The 21,130-nt window shown below is 43.3% G+C and overlaps 1 protein-coding gene across 2 annotated transcripts in view; it reads left to right on the top strand.

The window, feature by feature from the left end:
* Nucleotides 1-21,130, top strand: part of RCL1 (RNA terminal phosphate cyclase like 1) — a 64,930-nt gene that overhangs the window by 28,752 nt on the left and 15,048 nt on the right. For both annotated transcript variants that reach the window (XM_059071902.2, XM_059071907.2), the window contains exons 4-7: nucleotides 1,537-1,611; nucleotides 2,553-2,677; nucleotides 15,490-15,615; nucleotides 19,902-20,058. In XM_059071902.2, the coding sequence (XP_058927885.1) occupies nucleotides 1,537-1,611; nucleotides 2,553-2,677; nucleotides 15,490-15,615; nucleotides 19,902-20,058 (483 nt within the window). The remainder of the gene's footprint in view (nucleotides 1-1,536; nucleotides 1,612-2,552; nucleotides 2,678-15,489; nucleotides 15,616-19,901; nucleotides 20,059-21,130) is intronic.

Here is a 21,130-nt window from a genome sequence, read left to right as displayed (position 1 = left end):
ACCGAGTTGCCTGCCTTCCACGTCAGATGGAGAGTGACTTAGGAGCCAGGACCACATCTGGAGTTACACTTGGGCTCCTGGCTGACCCTCAGAGTCAGTTTGACCTCATCCTTTATGACTCCAGGTGTAAGTAGGATGACCTGAAGGGATGTTCTGTTCTCTTGCTCTTCTCTTCCCCAGAAGAGCTGGAGGCTGCCTAGTTCCAGGAGTCATGTGGGCAAGAGTGCCCTGCATCCTTGCAGCCCTCACGTTTTCCAGAATCTGGCTTGGCTTTCACCCCACCTGCCCTAACACTAGCCTAGACTGTGGTTCTGGCATTCCCAAATGCATATTTTAAGTTTGTGGGTGGGTGTAGCTTTAATATTTAATTGAAATGAGCTCATCTTTCATGAATTTTCCCGGTAACTGCTTCTGCCCCACCTGATCCATGCTGAACATGTTCCTAGGCTTCACAGGTCATTGCTACCTCTGGTTAATTTTCTGATATGAGAATATTTAGCTGGGGCGCATTCTCTGCTGTAAAGCCTTGCTGGAGTATCATTCTATTAACTCTTAGCACGTTAGAGTTGGCAGCAACTCGGAGACAGGCAGGCTGAGCTCCTTACCTTAGAGACAAGGAAACTTAGACAGTTGAGATTTTCTTGTTTGAGGCCACGCAGCTAACTGGAGACAGAGCCTGGGCCACGATCAGGGCTTTTCCCTGCAGCCTCTGCTTGTGCCCTCAGCGCTTCCTGCTATAGAGTCAGCCCCCGCAGGGCTGAGAAACATCTCTTGTTCCATTGGGAACAAGCAAGGGATTGCTGTTCTTTCGCAAGCTGCCATTGATTTGAATGTCACCTTATCCTCTATGAGCAATCCACAAATGAACAAGGAAGGAGTTTTGATTGAGGAGGAGATAACAGTTACACTTGGCACTGTCTTGTCATCAACTGTGGATGCTGTCATTGCACTTTGGGGTTTGTGTTGCTTCGTGCAGTTTGAGGCTGTCCTTCCCCCGAGGCTCTCACTGCCTTGTAGAATCACCACCTTTAAATGCCTTTGTGGTGGGTGTCAGTAGGATTCTTAGGTAGGACTCTTAGGTTGAATAGTTCATTTGGTTTGCTTTAGTCTCGAATGCCACCAGCTCTAAACATTAAACAGTCATGTTGGAAAAAGATACTAAAACAGGTGATTTTCTTGCATAGTGTCTATACCTATTAAGACTGAGCACAGGTCTCTGTTTTCTGTATGAGCCCAGCAGTTTCTTGGTGCTTTTTGCCTGATGCACGTGATGCTCATGATGACTCATAAGGTAGGTGTATGATATTGTAAATGTGGGAAAGGGGCCCACAGGAACCAGTGGCTTATAAAGTCACAGTCTGTACTCGGGAGCAGAGCCGGCCCACACCCTCAGTTGTAAGCCAGCCTTTTTTCTCTTTACTAGACTGCTTCATCTACTTGAAGGCTAAGTAAGCCTTCACCTGCTTCGCGGGCTCTTTCTTCTTTCCATCTCTCAAGGTTTAACTAAGCTTTTTTTTTTCTGCAATAATTCTACAGGTTGATGTTCTTAAGGCAACAGCGCTCCCTCTATTGAAACAGTTTGGGATTGATGGTGACTCGTTTGAGCTAAAGGTAAGAATGTACAAATTGTTAGTGGTATATATCAGTGTGAAAGATTTTCTTACCAACTCATTGGAGGAGCTATATGCCTCACGTGTGTGTGGCACATTTGCAGTCGCCATTTATTAGAAGACCCACAGGATTCATTAACCAAACATTGCAGACTTTGAGCTGAAAGGGACCCTTTAGTAATGACAGGAGTAGCCAGCAGTTATATTGCACTTACTTCGTGGTAGGAGATGTTGTAAGCATTCTACATGTATTAACTCCTTGGCTCATAACAACTCAGCTGATAAGTAGTAGAGCCAGGATTCTGACCATGCTGCCTCTCTGATCTACATCATTTATCTTAATTTGTGTCCAGAGTCTCCCAACATGAATGTCCCTGAGAATTTTTAGTACATTACTTTCAAAACTTAGTCGAAGTAATTTAAGCATCTGTTTGTTTGCTCTTTAAGGGAATTACATCAATCCAGTGTGATAACACTGGATATCTTAAGCTGTTTAACATCTTTATTTTTTAAAATGATGTTTTTAAACAAGGAAAATGACTTCATTTTTATTTAATAATGTAGAGTTTTGATAGATAGTTAATTCCAGAGGAGAAAAGGGTTCCTGATGGTTAAGAAGTGGGATAAACTGATGAACTAGGCCAGTCCCTCATTTTAAGGTTGAAGAAACAGGTTCTGGTGGTGAAGTGGCCTGTCTGGCTTTGACTGGGACATGCAGGCTCTGTGTCCACTGCTCTTTCTGACACACCACACAGTCTCCTTGCTTAGCACATGCCCCCGTGGAGCTAACATCAGGTGCTGGTCATCTTGAAAGGATTGACAAGTTGTGTATGAAAGAGCTTGCTGCTTTCTAATGGTGGTTTTCATTCTTGGTGTAAACCAGCCAGGTTGGGTGTCATCCACTCTACTGAACCCTCACCGCTTCTTTCTCACTTGGTGCAGATTGTGCGACGGGGAATGCTCCCTGGGGGAGGAGGTGAAGTGTTTTTCTCATGTCCTGTAAGGAAAGTCCTGAAGCCCATTCAGCTCACGGATCCAGGAAAGATCAAACGTATCAGAGGAATGGCGTATCCTTTGCATTTGCTTCAGATTTCTTATTTTTTTCTTGCCTCCCTAAGATAAGAATAACTCATAACAATTTACTTCTTCCCAGGGTTATTTACATTTTAGACAACAATCTTGGAAAAGTCTTAACAACTAATTTATAATTATTGGCTGAGATAGAATATTTTATTACCTGCCTCACCATAACTAGATTGACTGATTGACTCATTTATTTTTTCAGTTAACACTTAAGCAAACAGCTCCAGTGTATGTGACACTATACTGAGGGCTTTGACTTGGGGGCCACCAATGTATTGCAGTTCCTCCCTCAGAAGAGCTTATCATCTGGTGAAGAAAGCAAATATACGAACACATAATTCTGCTATAATGTGTAAAGTGACATAGATGATATGCAGTGGGTTGGGGGAGCTAAGAGTAAAGAGTAGCAAATTTGTCAGGAATATGTGGGAGGAATGAATAATAATGAATAACATCTGCCATTTATTAAGTGCTTACTCTGCGTGCACTTTGATAATTTTTATACTTAATTTATTTTTATTTATTTTTTAAAAACCACTTTATTGGGCTTCCCTGGTGGCTCAGTGGTTGAGAGTCCGCCTGCCGATGCAGGGGACACGGGTTCATGCCCCGGTCCGGGAAGATCCCACACGCCGCGGAGCGGCTGGGCCCATGAGCCATGGCTGCTGAGCCTGCGCGTCCGGAGCCTGTGCTGCTCAAGGGAGGGGCCACAACAGTGAGAGGCCTGCGTACCACAAAAAACAACAACAACAAAAAAACCCCACTTTATTGAGGTGTGATTGACATACAAAAAGCTGTATTTATTTAATGTGTACAACTTGATGAGTTTGGAGATACGTATATACCTGTGAAACCATCAACATGATCAGTGCCATAAACATATCTATCACTTCCAAAAGTTTCTTTTCACCCTCTTTATTATTTTACATTTTTAAAATTTTAATTATTTTGTGATAAGAACACTTAACATAAGATCTACCCTTCTAGCAAATTTTTAAGTATAGAATACAGTCATTACAGTGTACAGTAGGTCTCTAGGACTTATTTAGATTCCTTATATAAATGGGATCATGTAGTATTTGTTCTTCTTTGTCTGGTTTATTTCATTTAGCATAATGTCCTCCACGTTCACCCATGTTGTCACAAAGGACAGCATTTCCTTTTCTTTTTTTTTTTTTGCAGTACGCGGGCCTCTCACTGTTGCGGCCTCTCCCATTGCGGAGCACAGGCTCCGGACGCGCAAGCTCCGCAGCCATGGCTCACGGGCCCAGCTGCTCCGCAGCACGTGGGATTCTCCTGGACCGGGGCACAAACGCGTGTCCCCTGCATCGGCAGGCAGACTCTCAACCACTGTGCCACCAGGGAAGCCCGCATTTCCCTTTTTTAAGGCTGAATAATATTCCATTGCATGCAAATATCACATTTTCTTTATCCATTTGTCTGTCAATGGACATGTAGGTTGCTTTCATGCCTTGGCTATTGTGAATAATGCTGAAAAGAGTATGGAAATGTGTGTATATTTCTTTTAGATCCTGATTTCAATTCCTTTAGATATACATCCAGAAGTGGCATTCCTGGACCAAATGGTTAGTTCTATTTTTAATTTCTTAAGGAATCGCCATACTGTTTTCCATAGTGGCTACACCAACCTATATTCCCACTAACAGTGTACAAGGATTCCCTTTTCTCGCCAACACCTGTTATTTATTTCTGGATAATAGCCATCCTAATGGGGTGAGGTGATATCTCAGTATGGTTTTGATTTGTAGTTCCCTGGTGATTAGTGACTGTTGAATACCTTTCCATGTTTCTGTTGGCCATTTGTATGTCTTTTTGGGAGAAATGTCTATTCAGGTCTTTTGCCCATTTTTAAATTGGGTTGTTTGTTTATTTTGCTACTGAGTTGTATGAGTGTCTTATATTTGGGTATTAATCATATATATGAATTTCAGACATTTTCTCTCATTACATAGGTTGCCTTTTCACTTTGTTGTTTCTTTTGCCTGTGTTTTGGTATTCAAGAAATCGTTGCCAAAGCTAAAAATTTTCCCCACTATGTTTTCTTGTAATTTTACAGTTTCAAGTCTTACGTTTGTCTTTAGTCCATTTTGAGTCCATCTTTGTATTTGGTGTAAGATGAGTCCAATTTCATTCTTTTGCATGTAGGTATCCAGTTCTCCCTACACTGTTTATTGAAGAGAATATCCTTTCACCATTGTATATTCTTGGCATCCTAGTTGAAGATCAGGTGACCAGATATGCGTAGGTTTATTTCTGGGCTCTCTGTTCTGTCCTATTGGTCTATATGTCTGTTTTTATGCCAATGACATGCTGTTTTGATTTTTGTAGCTTTGTAACATGTTTTGAAATCAGGACCTGTGATGCCTCCAGCTTTATTCTTCTTGCTCAGAATTGCTTTGGCTATTTGGAGTCCTTTTTGGTTCCTTGTAAATTTTAGGATTGTTTTTTCTATTTTTATTAAAAAGAACTTTGGGATTTTGATAGGGATTGCATTGAATCTGCAGATTGCTTTGGAAAATATGGACATTTTAACAACAATTCTTCCAACTCATGAACATGGACTGTCTTTCCATTTAAAAAGTCTTTTAAAATGTCTTTCATCAATGTTTTATAGTTTTTAGTGTATAAGTCTTCAGCTTCCTTGGTGAAGTTTATTCCTAAGTGTTTAGGTTTTTTTTTAATGCTATTGTAAATAGGATTGTTTCCTTGATTTTCTTTGCAGGTAGTTTGTTGTTAATGTGTAGAAATGCAACTGATTTTTGTATGTTGATTTTGTATCCTGCAACTTTATTGAATTCATTTATTAGTTCTAATAGTTTTTCTTTTTTTAAATCCATTCTTTAGGGTTTCTACAGATAAGATTATGTCATCTGCAAACAGATAATTTTACTTTTTCCTTTCCATTTCGGATGCCTTTTCTTTCTTTTTCTTGCCTTATTACTCTGTCTAGGACTTCTAGTACTATGTTGAATAGGAGTGGCAAGAGTGGGCATCCTTGCTTTGTTCTAAATCTTATAGGAGAAACTTTCAGTTTTCACCATTAAAGACGATGTTAGCTGTGGGCTTTTCATATATCGTCTTTATTGTGTTGAGGTAAGTTTCTTCCATGCTTAATTTGTTGAGAGTTTTTATCATGAAAGAATGTTAAATTTTGTCAAATGCTTTTTCTGCAACTATTGAGACAATGATGTAATTCTTATCCTTCATTCTGTGAATGTGGTATATCACATTGATTGATTTGCATTTGTTGAACCATTCTTGCATCCCAGGGATAAATGCCAGTCCATCATGTTGTATGATCCTTTTAATGTGCTGTTGAATTCAGCTTACTAATATTTGTTGAGGTTTTTTACATCCATGTTCATCAGAGATATTGGCCTATAGTTTTCGCTTCTTGTATTGTCTTTGTCTGGCTTTGGTGATGCTAGTCCTGCAAAACGAGTTTGGAAGTTTTTCCTGATTGATTTTTTAGAAGTTGAAGGATTTGTGTTAATTCTTCTTTAAATGTTTGGCAGAATTCATCAGTGGATACATCTGCTGAAGCCATCTGGTCCTGGGCTTTTCTTTGTTGGGAAGTTTTTGATTACTGACTTAGTCTCCTTACATGTAATTGGTCTGTTCAAGCTCTCTGTTCTTGATTCAGACTTGATAGGTATTAGGTTTATTCATTTCTTCTAGGTTGTGCGATTTGTTGGCATATAATCATTCATAATAGTCCCTTGTGATCTTTTTCAATTTCTGTGGCATCAGTTGTAATGTTTCCTTTCATTTCTGATTTTACTTATTTGAGTCTTCTCTTAGTCTAGCTAAAGGTTTGTCAATTTTGTTTATCTTTTCAAAAACTCCAGTGTTTTGTTGATTTTTTTCCTATCGTTTTTCTATTTTATTTATATCTACTCTGATCTTCTGCTAACTTTGAATGTGGTTTTTTCTTTTTCTAGTGTAGTTAGGCTGTTTATTTGAGATCTTTCTTCTTTTATAGAAAGAATGTAAGCACTTACCACTATAAAATTCCTTCTCAGTATTCCTTTTGTTGCATTTCATAAATTTTGGTTTGTTCTGTTTTCATTTGTCTCAAGATATGTTCTAATTTCCCTTTTTGATTTCTCTGACCCAATATTTGTTCAGAAGCCTGTTTCTAATTTTCATGTATTTGAATTTTCCCATTTTCTTGCTGTTATTGATATCTAATTTCATTCCATTGTGGTTGGAAAAGATACTTGGGGGTGATTTCATCCTTCTTAAGTCTGTTGAGACTTTGTTTTGTGACCTACCATGTGATCCTGGAGAATGTTCCATGTGTGCTTGAGAAGAACGTGTATTCTGCTACTGGTGGCTGGATGTTCTGTATATGTCTGTTGGTTCTCTTTGGTTTATAGTGTTCAAGTCTGCTGTTTCCTTACTGATTTTCTTTCTGGTTGTTCTATCCATTATTGAAAGTGGGGTACTGAAGTCTCTTATTATTATTGCATTGCTGTCTATTTCTCCATTCAGATTTGTGGATGTTTGCTTTATATATTTAGGTGGTCCAATGTTGAGTGCATATATTTATAACTATTATATCTTCTGGTTCAATTGACCCTTTTATTGTTATATAATAACCTTTGTCTCTAGTGACTTTGAAGTCTTTTTTGGCTTAAAGTCTATTTTGTTTGATATAAGTATAGTCACCCCTGCTCTCCTTTGGTTACCATTTGCATGGAATATCTTTTTCCGTGCCTTCACTTTCAACCTATTTATGTCCTTATATCAAAAGTGAGTCTCTTGTGAACAGCATATAGTTGGATCTTCTTTTATCCATTCAGCTACTCTATTTCTTTTGATTGTGGAGTTTAATACATTTATATTTTATATACTTTATTCTTAAGCCTCAAAGTGAGTTTGAATTCTCTTATAAGCTGTTTTGTAGATGGGGAAACTGAGGCTTCAAAAGGAATTTGCTCCCACGTCACATTGCTAGTAATGGTAGAGCTGGGATTTGAACCCTGTCTCTGTTAAAAGTCTAGGCTTTTAACATCTGCTTTTTCCTATAGAGAGGGCAGGGAATTTGGACTGAGCCTTGAAGAATAAAGGCTTGTAAAGTGGGGCAAAGAAGGTGGAGTTCTTCAGGCAGAAATGTGGGCCTGTGTGGAAGGAGCAGTGCACAGTGGTTCTGGGGAGTGGCAGGCAACGTGGTGTGGCCTGAATGCAGGTCAGTCAAGGGTGTTTGGTAGTAGAAGATGGGACAAAAAGTTGGGGCAGGAGCCTGTAAAGGTGGGAGGCTGTGCCGAGGAGTCAACCTTCATTCAGAGTCGGTAATTTTCTTTTGGAGAGAGAATTTTGAACATCAAGCAGATAATTCTGGTGGTACGGAAAGAACTTTTGGCTATTTTTGGCTCGTTGTAGAAATTTTGGTAGGTACAAGTTAAAACAAACAAACAAACAAACAAAAAACCACCTAATCACCTGATGGCAATCACTTAGAGGCAAAGATAGTGGGGAATTATCATGCCCTAAAGAGAGCTGGTGAGGGTAGTGACTGGGGGACAGGTGAGGGCTGCTAGTTTATGGAGGTCCTAGAGGCAGGATGGACAGGATGCAGCAATCACTTGGGTCTGTGCTAGAGAAACAGGGAATCCTTGAGTGTGACTTTGATGTTTCTCACTTATGCACCTGAATAGACATATTTGTTCAGATAGAAGCTACAAATGTTTGGGGTGGGGTGTGGCCGTGTGGGTGGTGGTGAAGATAAGTTTAGTTTTATTCATGTTGGGTTTGGTGGTTCCAGGTAGGTAAGTGGATAAGTCTATAAAGGACTTATTAGAAGTTAGGAATGTAGAACGGTAAGTGAGGGGCAAGGAGAGCTAGAAATGAAAGGTTTGGAGTCAGGTGCCATGTAGAAGGCAGGGAGGAGGGTGGAACTGTGAGAGGTCACTAAGACTTGAAAACAAAAGCAAAGTAAGTGCTCCCAGGAAGGAAAACTAGGGAAAATCAGAGAGTTGAGAGGAGAATAAGGAAATCAAATAACTATATTTCATTTTAAAAAAATACATAAAAATTAAAAAAAATTTTTTTTAAACTACCATCTCTCACTAATCAGACTGGTAAAAAGCTAAAGTTTGACATCATATTCTGTTGAAAGGCTGGTGGGAAGGTGAGACAGTATAACCCCTATGGTTAAGAATTTGACAATATCTGGCAAAATTCCCAGAAATCAGGGAAGCTGTCAAAGTCTACTACAGTCATGTCAACTCGACACAGAAGCCAACTTGAAGAGGCTCCTACTAGCCAAAGGTGGGACAATCCAACCACCAATAGGGACAATTACAGTCAATTGAAACACATTAAATAAGTTTACATCCACAAATTTATTATGATACTTAAAAAAATAAACCTTTATTCATCACACTTGGAAATCAACTCATTCTTTTGAAAATTGGTAGACAAGCATTCTGCTTTTCCTGTACAAACTGATGAAGGGAAGGTGGTGAGGGAAAGTCTGTGTATATCAGGGATGTTAACTCTTTGTTTATGAATAAATTGCACATCGTTTTTTTCTAAAAAAAGGAAAAAAAGAAAATGTAGCTTCTTGGAAGGCCACCCAGGTCAGTGCCTTAGAAGGGCTCAGAGGAGTCAGCATTAGGATGGGGAGCAAGCTGAGGGACTCACAGCAGGCTGCCACTGATACCCCTGCGAGCTCTTTCCAGAGGGTGGTAGAGGCAGAGGCCAGATAACCAGTTCTAGATTGCAGGGTGATGGAGGGAAATGGTGAAGAGCAGAGGCCACTCTTTCAAGAACCTTGACACGAAAGAGAATAGAAAGAAAGATAAGGTGGTAACTTGAGGAAGAGAATTGAGAAGATTCCCTTCCTTTTTAACAAAAAGATTGGTGATGATTTGAGTATTTTTGTAGGTTGGGTAAAGTAGATTTATATATGAGAGAGGGAGACTGATAAAGCAAGGTAACAAGGTGATTAAAGTATAGGTACTAGAGTCACACAGATGTGGATTCTAACTGGCTTTGCCACTCACTGGTGGAAATGTTTGGCCCCAAGCCTTGGTTGACACATTTATCATTGGGCCCGCTTACGACTACTGTATGGGGCTGTAAAGAAGGTTAAATGAGGTAATAGACGTATGGTACAAGACACTGGGGTGGTATATAAGTAAGTGTTTGGTAAGTTGTGGCTGCTGTTATTTTTGTTATTGTTTGAGAGGGGATGGATTGAAAATGGCAGGTATATGGTAAGGATGGAGCAGTCTGACGATGATTGGAAGCCAGTGGGAGGAGTTTTCAATTTTACTGAGTTAGGGTGGGTTCTAGGATAAGGGGGTCAGCACGGGTATATAAGCGCATGTAACAGGGGTGGTAAAGATGTGCTGTCACAGTGGCATAGGGGCCTCTATTGGGGGTGGGGTGCCCATAGGGACATAGTAACTAAAGATAAGAAAAAGGCTGTGGGACTTCAATAAGGGCTCAGCTGAAGTGAAATGTTATCATGGTGCCAGCTGCATGGCCGTGGGTCCAGCAGCAGTTGGCAGCCTAGAAGGAGAAGTAGAGGAGGCAAGAGGGCCATTTTCATCCAGGGCTGGGTATGGATTGACACGGTGTGTGGGTTCTGCAGAAGGACGGGTTAGAGGGCATATTGGTGAGCGTGGCATTGTAGTGACGGCCAGTGCGCTCCTTACTGAGTAATGCAGCAGGGGCTCACCAGCCTGGAGAAGGCACCTGGTCATGGGTTTGGAATCCTTAGCAGGTTTAATGGAAGTAGATATGTGTGCTGTGTAGAAGAACAAGAAATTATGTTTAGGGAACTGTGTTTTGGGGTTTCACATATTAAGAGTGGTAGAAGGGCTTCCCTGGTGGCGTAGTGGTTGAGAGTCCGCCTGCCGATGCAGGGGATGCGGGTTCGTGCCCTGGTCTGGGAGGATCCCACGTGCCGCGGAGCGGCTGGGCCCGTGAGCCGTGGCCGCTGGGCCTGCTCGTCCGGAGCCTGTGCTCTGCAATGGGAGAGGCCACAACAGTGAGAGGCCCACCTAGCACCCCCACCAAAAAAAAAAAAAAAGAGTGGTAGAATTCTAGGTGCCAACAAGATCTGGGTGAGGGCAAGTGTTAGAGGTGGGGTGGGGTGGGGGCTGATGGGGTTGGATGTGGCTTTCCTGGTGGGAATTTGACAGAGTGGGGTGGACCAGGATGTATGCTTCTTGGGGTGATAGGGGCTTAAAGTCAAATTTTGTATTTCTCAGGAGGTTTTGGGGTGGTCCTTCTTGGAGGAAAAGAAGTATGGAGTGGACTAACTTTTCAGAGGCCTTGACTAGATTGAACAGTGAGTGGTGAGGGCACGGTATGGGGGCGTGGCATAGCCACAGGGCAGAGAGAGCCATTGATGAGATAAAAGATCAAACTTGGGGTACTACCTGAAGTTCTTTGTAGGCGTCATCAAGAGCAGAGGAATTTATAACAAAGCTGCTTCCATGGATTATGGATCAAGACCTGTGTATATGAGGAGAGAGTGGGGGAGAAATGGTTCCTGTCCTTGGGAGGCCCCAGGTTGATGGACACTTCCATTGATGTCCCAAGGTAATGTTCAACTCTCAAGTTCTCCGATTCAGAGGAGGTAGAAACAGGTTATAGAGAAATGGAAATGTGATGTGAGTAAGTGGGTTTTTTTTTTTTTTTTTTTTAATATGCCTGTTCTGCTTGACCCATGTCAGTTACTTATAGCTCAACCTCATTCTCATTAACATTGTATTTCACTATGTAAAGAATTCCAAATTAAACCCTGTTGATGGCCATTGGGATGTCTTCTGTTTTTCACTGTTGCCAAAAATGCTGCAGTTAATGGCCTTGTACATGGAGTCCTACACACTCTCAGGACTATTTAGGTTTGTTTTTTCTCTTTTGAGATTTGTTTCCTCAGTGCTATGTCATGGCAGTGAACTCTGCTTGGAATCAATTCTCTCTAGTTTGGAAATGTGATTTCCAGCATGCGCTCTGTTTGTTTACCACAGTCGTGTGGTAACAACATGGGTTTCACAGAGGCAGTTACACTGGGATCCCACCTGTACTCGCTGTACCGGGTGTGCAAAAGCCTTATGAGAGTTTTGAAGCCTTTGATGAAGACGGCGGGAAACGGGGTTATATAGTGTCTCACATAAAAGCTGAAAGAGCTGTTGTGCCCCGAGCACCTGGGGTGCAACATTGTTCCTCCCCGGCTTCTCTCTGGTGTTCTTCGAGCCTTCCCTGTGTAGACTCTGAGCCAGAAGGATGCCGGTGAGGTCCCAAGCCCCTCACCTTCCTTGAGGCTGGGGGTAGGACACCTGAACCCTGCCCGATACAGCCCCAACTCCTAAGCCTTCCTCTGAACTCCCCAGGAGAGTTGACACAGCGCCCTTGCCCAGATCCCTGTCTGCAAACCAAACGTTCCAGCCACTGGTCTGCAAAGCTGCCTATTTCTCAAACACCTCAAAGGAATGTGGGTTTGAATTGAGATCACCTTCTTGGCCAGCTTTGGAGCCTGGGAAAAAAGAGCTGTCTTTGGAAAAAGCTTTAGCTGGTTTTGTGGTTTGTTACTTGCAAGGCTGGTTAATGGTTGGGCTAAGCTTGGAGGTTGTATTCCCCATAGGAGGGCTCGATCTGGGAGAACTAGCCCCACTCTCCACTCTCCGGTGTGTTTGTGGTTTTAACTGGGCTCCCCGCTGCCCCCTTCCACCCCCCACCCCGACCCCCCAGCCCACCCACCACAGCAGAGTGCATCTCTCTGACTGATTGTCCAGGGACTGGGAGGGAGCTGGTGTTGTTCCTGCCAGCAGCTGTGACTGGACAGTGCGGTTGCCTTTTATTTACTGCCACCCACTCTCATTCTCCCCCTGCCTGAGAGAGAAAGGAACACTGTGTTTTAGTTTTGTGATGCTGTCCCAGTAGCTCATGACTGGGTACATAAGAGTTAAGTGAAGAAGCTGGAGTAGAGGCAGAAGAGGGGTGTAAGGTAGAATTTGTTGGACAATCTGGTTTCCTTTCTCTAACTATAGGGAAGGTACTTAGAGAATCAGTCTCTTTCTTTGTACACACACACACACACGCACACGCACACATACACACACACACACACACACACACACACACAGACCCCTTAGCTTTCTCCGACTTATAACACCAGGGAGGATGAAGGGCAGGAGTTCCATGTGGGCTGTAGCCATGAACTTGTCTTTCTTGTATATGAGTTCTCAGTGTGGTACTCATAAATGGCCTTCAGGACATTCACCACCCCCCAAAATTGTCTGCAAAATTGTGTGTTCACGTTTCTTGAGAGAGGGTTCGTAGCTTTCATTAGATTCCCAGAGAGCTCTCTTACTCCTGAGAGGAAGGAACGTCTGCTTTAGGATTTGAATCTTGGACTACCAGTAGGAAAAGCAATAGTTGACATCCACTAGGCTCCGACCACACACCAGGCACCGCTGAGCACTTTACGTGCATTACTTCATTTGAGCCTCCAGATCCTGTGAGGAGAGTATTATGATTATCCTTTTCTTACTGATGAAGAGGTGAAGGCACCAAGAATAGCACATTAGTCCCAGAATGATGCAGTTTGCTGGAGCTGACACTTAACACAGATAATCTGATTCTAGAACCCTTAGCCAATCATGGTAGGGCCTCCATGCCAAGCCAGATAGCTCCATAATGACTCTGGGATGCAGCCGGCTTTAAAGTCCCTTTCCTTCTTTACTCCGCTGCCTGAATTCTAGTATATGCTTCCACTGGCCCTCATTAGCACTGTTGTTAGCCACCTGGTTTCCACATCCCTGGAAGGGTGGGGGAAGAAGGTTGTCTCTGGGAATTTGGATCTGTTTAATTTTGAATCTTAGTTCCGTGACCCAGCTGTCCTAAGTTTGAGCCCTGGAACCAGGAGTCTGTGGCGCTTGCCTCAGGGTTACCGTGAGCATAAAATAAGATGATCGTGTACCTGAAAGAACTTTGGAAGACATGAATGCTGTGGGCTTATGTGTCAGGATAACGACATCTGTATATTCCCACAGAGAGTGGGCAGCTTCAGGCCTCAGAAGGATAGCACCCTCCTGGTCCAAAGGGTATGAGACCTGGGACTGTTTGTCTAAGCTGCCTGTGGTCAAAAGTACATTCTGGACAGAAGAGGTGGTGATGTAACTGGGCTCTGTGTGTGTATTGAAAAATCCCTCTTTGCTCTTTCCTCATTTTGGGTTTGTCCTTTGAGTCAAGTCAAATATTTATCAAGCATTTCTGAGTACAAAAGTAGTGTATTAGAGACTTGTGAGGGATACAGAAGTAGAGCCCCTTTCCTTATGGAGTGTGCGGTCTCATCGAAGAGCAAGGACAGCATGAGTGTATACGAAGGGAGACGTGTGGTAAGTTCAAGTGCAGGCCACAGTCGCTGCTGCCCGGAGGATTTCAGGAGAGGGGGGAACTCTGGGTTGAAGAATGAAGGCAGGCAGATCAGGCTGAAGGATTTAAACACTTTGGTTGATGGAGCTGGGGGTGGTGGTGTCGGTTTGGGGATGAACACCGAGCAGACTAGGGGGTCCAATCTCAAGATCTGGGAGGGCCCAGAGTTACTGGGAGATTCTCCTTAGCATGAGGAAGCTGGATCTTTTGTGGATGTTCAGGATGGGGAGCCAGATGCCAGTCAGATTCTTTGCTCAGTCTCTGAGCATATTGTTTGTGCAGCTCAAATGAAAATTAAATGTGTTATTGACAGTAATTTTCGAACAGTTGGGCTAGGCTGGGCAGACTACACACCTTGTTTTCCCTGTTGGACTTGCTGCATGGGGTTTGGATCAGAGTAGTGGGAATATCACATGTTGTTACTTCTCTGTTTTTGGTAGCCTCTCATCCCACATACACAGCTGCCCCTTGACTGTACAGTGAACATCGGAAGTGCTTAGTACATACTTACTTTTTATTTGGTAGGTGGAATTGGGGAGAGCCAGGCTCTGTAACAAAGTCTAATTTTAGGTAATAGTTTCCACTTTCTTAAGCCTCACCCATTTCATTTGAGTTACTAATATCTTTCTCCTTTCTTTCTGAGGGTGCCCTGTTGTAAAAGTGCGAATTACCAATATTTTGACCACAGGGTAGCAGTTGTGAGGAGCCTGTATCATCCATAAATAGAATCATCGACACTTTTAAATAACTGAAAATAGGCTCCTAAGTTAAACACAAAAACCTGTTTATACCTTTATAAACAGCCCCACTATGCTCTTTCGCTAATGTTTTTCTGCCTTTCCTGTCAGCCTACCAGGGGGTGGATTGGGTCACACAGGGGCCCAGGTCAGTCCCAGTGTGGTGTCTGTTCTGGCTTTAGGTTCCTAAGAGAAAGACTCAATGGTTACAGCAGTGGGGATGGTCAGAGAATACTTCAGAGGGAGCCTGGCTCATGCCCTACAGGGGGCAATTGCCTTTACTTGTTCCAAAATTGAGGTGAACCATTTCTAGGGGAGGAGGGATGGGTAGGCAGTCTAGAGCAGGGTTGACAGCTTTTCTTTTATACTTTCCAAGTGTCTATATTGTTTAGATGTTTTTCACCAAGGGCTTTTCATAACAATACAAAAAAATTATATAATAATACAATAATAATAAAAAGAATAATGTAAAAATTAAGTTATGGTACCACAAAGTTAAGTAATTAAATACAGGTGGAGAATAGAATGGATTAGAAGTCCCAGTTTGTTATGACAGTTGCACAAATATTTGCTAGCTTTATGACTGACTTTTCTCTGTTGTGGAGTCCAAGCAGAATGACACCCTTAACTCCAGGTTGAAGGTATTCGGTACGCGTATCACCTCAGATGGCAAACCGGATTGTGGATTCTGCGAGGAGCATTCTCAACAAGTTTATACCCGATATCTATATTTACACAGACCACATGAAAGGAGTCAACTCTGGGAGGTAAGTGTCTGTGCATTTTTAGAGCCTAATTCCCTAGCCACCCTAGCCTTTGTCATACTCCTGGTCTGATTGAAGCTGAAGTTGCCAGCTCTGAGGTTGGGCAGCCAGAGGAAGAATGATTCAGTTTTTTTCCTTCCAACTTACCGCCATTATCGCCAACAGGCATCTTTTGAGCACCTATCACGTGGAAAGCGTCACAGTGCCCAACGCTGGGTGATGAGGGGTTGAGACGCCAGCCTAGGGGAATTAAAGCCCAGCTATTAATAAACAGTGCCGCAAGCTTTAAATCCCATCTGTCCTCTGTTCCCACAAAAAATTAAAGTAAACAAGTTCTTCCATCCTGTGTAAATAACAGTTTAGGGGAAAAAAATCCTTTGTCGGTTTAAGTGCCAGTCGGCTTCTCTCTCCATCAAAGGGGAAAAACACCCCTAGAGCCAAAGAAAGTTGTTATTGCAGATTTGAGTTTGGTTTAGTTAGAGCCTTTGCAGAAGACCTTACTTTAGAAAATAAAAAGTTAGTGATGATCTGTGTAATGAAAATACCTGTTTTAGGCTTTAGTTGTGTATTTAGAAACCAACGAGTTAGGGAAGCAATTAAAACCTAATTTTTTATTATGAAAATGTTAAGTATACAGAAGAGTTGAAAGGATAATACAGCGAACACTTGTATATTCCTACTACATGTAGTTAACAATGAATATTTTGCCAAATTTGCTTTCCTTGTGTGTGGGTTTTCTTTGTTTTTGCCTAACCATTTCAATGTGAATGACAGTATCTTTACACTTTGAATCTGAAGTTTTCAGGTTGTGTCTTCTACAAATAAGAACATCAGAGACTGACTGTTGTGGGATAAAAAATCAGTTTTCTCCTAAGTTGTACCACAGCTCATCCTTTTTCATAGCTCTTCTGTTTGAGCTTTCTTTAAGTTCAGAAAAAGAAGGAAAAAGAGGGTAAAGGAGGGGTGAGTGTGTTATGGGATCTCAGACCTTCATGAGGCCCAAGGGAAAGATGAAGGTGACTTCAGAAATGCAGTGGTGGCTCATAGTCCAGAGCAACAGAGGTGGTGATGTCAGAGGTTAGAGTTGGGAAAGGGTTTGTGTACAGAGCTGGCCCTTTTTCTGGGAGTTGGAAAGGTCAGTGATGGTCCCAAACCTTTGGTGTATTGCTCAAATACCATCAGTGTTTTCCTCATTCTTAATGTGGGAGTGATAATAACTGCATCCCTAGGTTACTGTAAAGATGAAAAGGTCACATATGTAAGCCACCAATGCAATGCCTGGCACATAGTAGGTGCTACAGAAATGGTAGCTGCTAATGCCGTTATTTCCTTTTTCTTCTCTTCTTGGCCACAGGCCTGGAATTATGTGTCAGCTGTTTTCTGGAGAGAGGGGATTACGAGGGATCGGGGAGGATAGGTAGCAGTAGCAGCTGTCTGAATGGCCTGACTCGATAGTGCCTTGTCGTCCGGCCTCTCACTCTACAAAGAAGCAGAGCAGACCTGAAGGCCATGCTGCCTCCAGCTAGAGTGTGGCTTTTTATAATGCCATTGACTCAGCGGACCCTAGTGCTGGTCAAGGCCCATACTTGCTAATAATGAGTAGGAAGCTCACACGTGGATGGAGATGTGGGCATAATGTAGCCTTGTGGGTTATCAACTTCAAGCTCCACTTTAAAACTTACCTCTAAAACCAATGCATGATGTTAAGTTTGTGTTCCGTTTTCTAAATCTCAAGCTACAGCTGACAAATGCTGATCTTCCTTCTCCATTATGAAATTATAAAGTCGTGGGTAGGTATTTTCCTCTTCTAATTCAGTGAAGTATCCATGTAAGTTAGGCTTATTGAAGTCTGGGAGTGAGAGTTATGTGTGGCCATGGCCTGGAACCTTGGTGGCCAGCAATTTTTGGTGGGCTGTGTCAGCTCTTTGACCAGTGTGGTCCCATTTTGATTCTCACAGTCATGACTTTTTGAAAAATCTAGTCCCTCACCAGTTGGAAAGTTTTGGAGGCTGTCATTTGCAAACTGTACCAATGTGCATCTTCAGTGAGGTCACTTGGTGATCAACTACGTTGTCAGCATAACTTGAAATAGGCCTGATAATACACATACCCCAGATTGGGGGGTGGGGGGCGATTGGCGTAGAGTACATAGAGCTTAATATGTTATTGTGTTGTTTTCTGTAAAACAAATACAATATCAAATGGAATGGTCTTGATTAAATATAAAGTTCATTGCAATAAGTACACACGCCTCAAAAATTTCACATGGATGGAAAAGTTTAGAAGTTCTTAGGAAATGCAGATAAGTGGGTTAGAGCAGTGATGGTGGCTTATCTCCTGGTTCTTCCTCCCTGCATTTTCTCCTCTTCATTTTGGCATGCCACTGCCTCCCTCTACTGATGAGCTGGGTGCCCAGTCCCTCCTCCTGGTCAAGTGACTAATCGGCAACTTGAGATTGTGCTTTAAATGTCGCATGATGATGCTGGGTGGTACAGTGTTATATTGTTAAGCATGACTCAGAGTGCCCTGGAACCGGCATTTTCACTGCACCCTCTTCCCTTGGCAGGTGTTATTAATCCTTGGCTACATAGACAATCACTTTTTTTTTTAAAGAAATTAAGGACTGACCAGTATAGTTCTTCCCTATTGTGAGCTCGTGTATAGTACATTTGAAACATAAATTTTATGCATAGTTTTTCTGAAACAAATATTTTGGCTGGTTTTGTGCTAGATGCATAGAAAGTGCTTCATGAATATGTATGTTGGATTGTGTTAAAGGAGGCTTTATTAAAGCTGTATTGTGCTTGCATGTGGAGTGTACTGCTGGGAAGTAGGTATAGTCGACCCTGGAACAACGCTAGGGTTAGGTGTGCTGACCTTCCCCTCAGTCAGAGGCCTGCGTGGGACTTAACGCTGTTGACCCTCCATATCCTCGGTTCCTCCACATCCTCGGATTCAACCAACTTAGGATCATGCAGTACTGTAGTATGTATTTAGTGAAAAAAGTCTAGGGCTTCCCTAGTGTGCAGTGGTTGAGAGTCCGCCTGCCGATGCAGGAGACACGGGTTCGCGCCCCGGTCCGGGAAGATCCCACATGCCGTGGAGCGGCTGGGCCCGTGAGCCATGGCCGCTGAGCCTGCGCGTCCGGAGCCTGTGCTCCACAACGGGAGAGGCCACAGCAGTGAGAGGCCCACGTACCGCAAAAAGAAAAGAAAACAAAACAAAAAGTCTATAAGTGGACCTGTGCCGTTCAAACCCTTGTTGTTCAAGGGTCAACTGTGTGTGTGTTTAAGAGGCACTGGGCAAGGTAGACATGAGTGTCAAATCCGGAAATTTTGAGGAGAGATGCTTGATTTTATTGTTTGTGGACTGATTTTGTTTTGCATCAAACTGGTTGTCACTAAGCCTCGTGAGAGCAGGGACTCCTGTGCTTACCATGGCGCCCCAGTTCCCGGGTCTGTGGAAGCTTTCCCCCAAATGTTTGTTGGATGTACACGTACATGAGTCGTTTGTGGTACTGGACAGGAAGGGTGTTAGGGTCTGGCTGTTGGTGGTTGAAACACACAGGTGAGAACATGGTGCTGGCTTGTTGATTATATTAAGTGAATTCTGAGTTAGAGATGTCCCTTGGGGACAAAAACATAAAGGTGTGCCTTCTCTAAGCCCTTTCTCCTCGTGTGGTATTTCTCACCACAGAGGAACAGCCTGCTGTTTACAGGAGAGCTGTAATCAGATGGTCTCCAGGCTGCTTGTACTTCTGGGCTGGTTGTGACTCAGGGCTGAGTGAGTGCTGTGGTGGAGAACTTGCGTCAGCTTTGGAGTCTGGAAGATCTGTGTTTGAAGCGCATCTCAGTCTGTTTCTAGCTGTATGGACTTGGTGCAGGTCACTTGATTTGTCCATTTCCTCAGCTGTAAGGTGGGGATGGTATTATTTACTCTGCAGAATAGTGTCGAGCCCCTACCTCAGAAACTAGGGGCTCTATATGTTGATTGTTACAAACTCTCACAGCAGGATCTTTTACAATGTAGTGAGTGGGGAAAGGTAAGGGAGAGCTAGGGGAAGGGAGGGCTAAAAAGTAAAGCAATGCAAATTTGCATCACCTTTGGTTCTGTCACATGTGTGCCCTTACTGTGTCATGTATATGTCCAGTGTGAGCTGGGAGGGACTATAATAAGACCTGATGTGACCAGACAGAATGCCATCAAAAAGTTGTTTGTCTTCTCTTTTTACTGGTGAATGTGAACCCCACTTCATATGCTACTCAGTGTCTGTGCCTTTGAATCTCCAGGTCTCCGGGCTTTGGACTGTGGCTGGTGGCTGAGACCACGAACGGCACCTTCCTCAGCGCTGAACTGGTCTCCAACCATCAGGGCCAGGGGGCAGCGGTGCTTCCTGAGGACCTCGGCAGGAACTGTGCCAAGCTGCTGCTAGAAGAAATCCATAGGGTATGTCCTCCGCTTCTGCAGGTCTGGGAGAGGAGCCATCAGGCAGCAGTTCTTTGTCATTTTTATTCGTTAGCAACTTTCTTCCTCTTTTAAGGGCTTCATTCAAAGAGTTAGCCTTTTCCTACCCTTTAGACAGTTTAACATTAACTAGCTTAATGGATTAGCTAAACTAGTCAGTGAGCAGAGGCCCAGCCCCACTGGTTTGTTAAATATGGCAGGTAAGGTTTTTTTAAAATATAAATTTATTTATTTATTTTAAATGTTTGGCTGCATTGGGTCTTCATTGCTGCACGCAGGCTTTCTCTAATTGCGGCGAGCGGGCGCTGCTCTTCGTTGCCGTGCCCAGGCTTCTCATTGCAGTGGCTTCTCTTGTTGCAGAGCACAGGCTCTAGGTGCATGGGCTTCAGTAGTTGTGGCATGTGGGCTCAGTAGTTGTGGCTCGTGGATACCAGAGCACAGGCTCAGTAGCTGTGGCATACAGGCTTAGTTGCTCCGCGGCATGTGGGATCTTCCCGGACCAGGGATCGAACCCATATCCCCTGCATTGGCAGGCGGATTCTTAACCACTGCACCACCAGGGAAGTCCTGGCAGATAGGTTTTAATGATCGGGAGGGCAGAGAACTGGAACAGAGTCATACAGGAGAGAGAAGGTGAAAAATGAAGCAGGTTAGGCAGTGACTGGCCAATTGAAGAGCACACACACCCCCGGAGCAAAGCAGGGACCGTCTCTCAGCCCCATGTCGTTGCCATAGGGGGATGGGGGCTCATTCTTTTCAGATTTTTCAAGAGAAGCTGGAATCCTGGATTTGTGTGTGACACTTAATTCAGATAGAAAACAGTGTCAACAGGCTCGATTTTGTAGGATGCTTGGGAGCACATAGAAGAGTGTCTAGGGAAGGCCAGCCTGTGTCAGAGCACAGTAGGAGCTTGGGAAGAGGGGACAAAGAAAAGGTGACACGATGATGAAGACAAGACTGCACTGATTACCATTTTGCTTCTGCTGCCCTACTGGTGGGACATGGCTTAGACCAGTCTGGCCAAGCTTGTCCCCTCAGTTGCCACAGTCCTTTT

This window comes from Kogia breviceps, chromosome 8 (assembly GCF_026419965.1).
Source record: "Kogia breviceps isolate mKogBre1 chromosome 8, mKogBre1 haplotype 1, whole genome shotgun sequence".
Taxonomy (NCBI): Eukaryota; Metazoa; Chordata; class Mammalia; order Artiodactyla; family Physeteridae; genus Kogia; species Kogia breviceps.
Note: the sequence above shows the minus strand (reverse complement) of the source record. Positions and strands in the feature narration are given on the sequence as shown.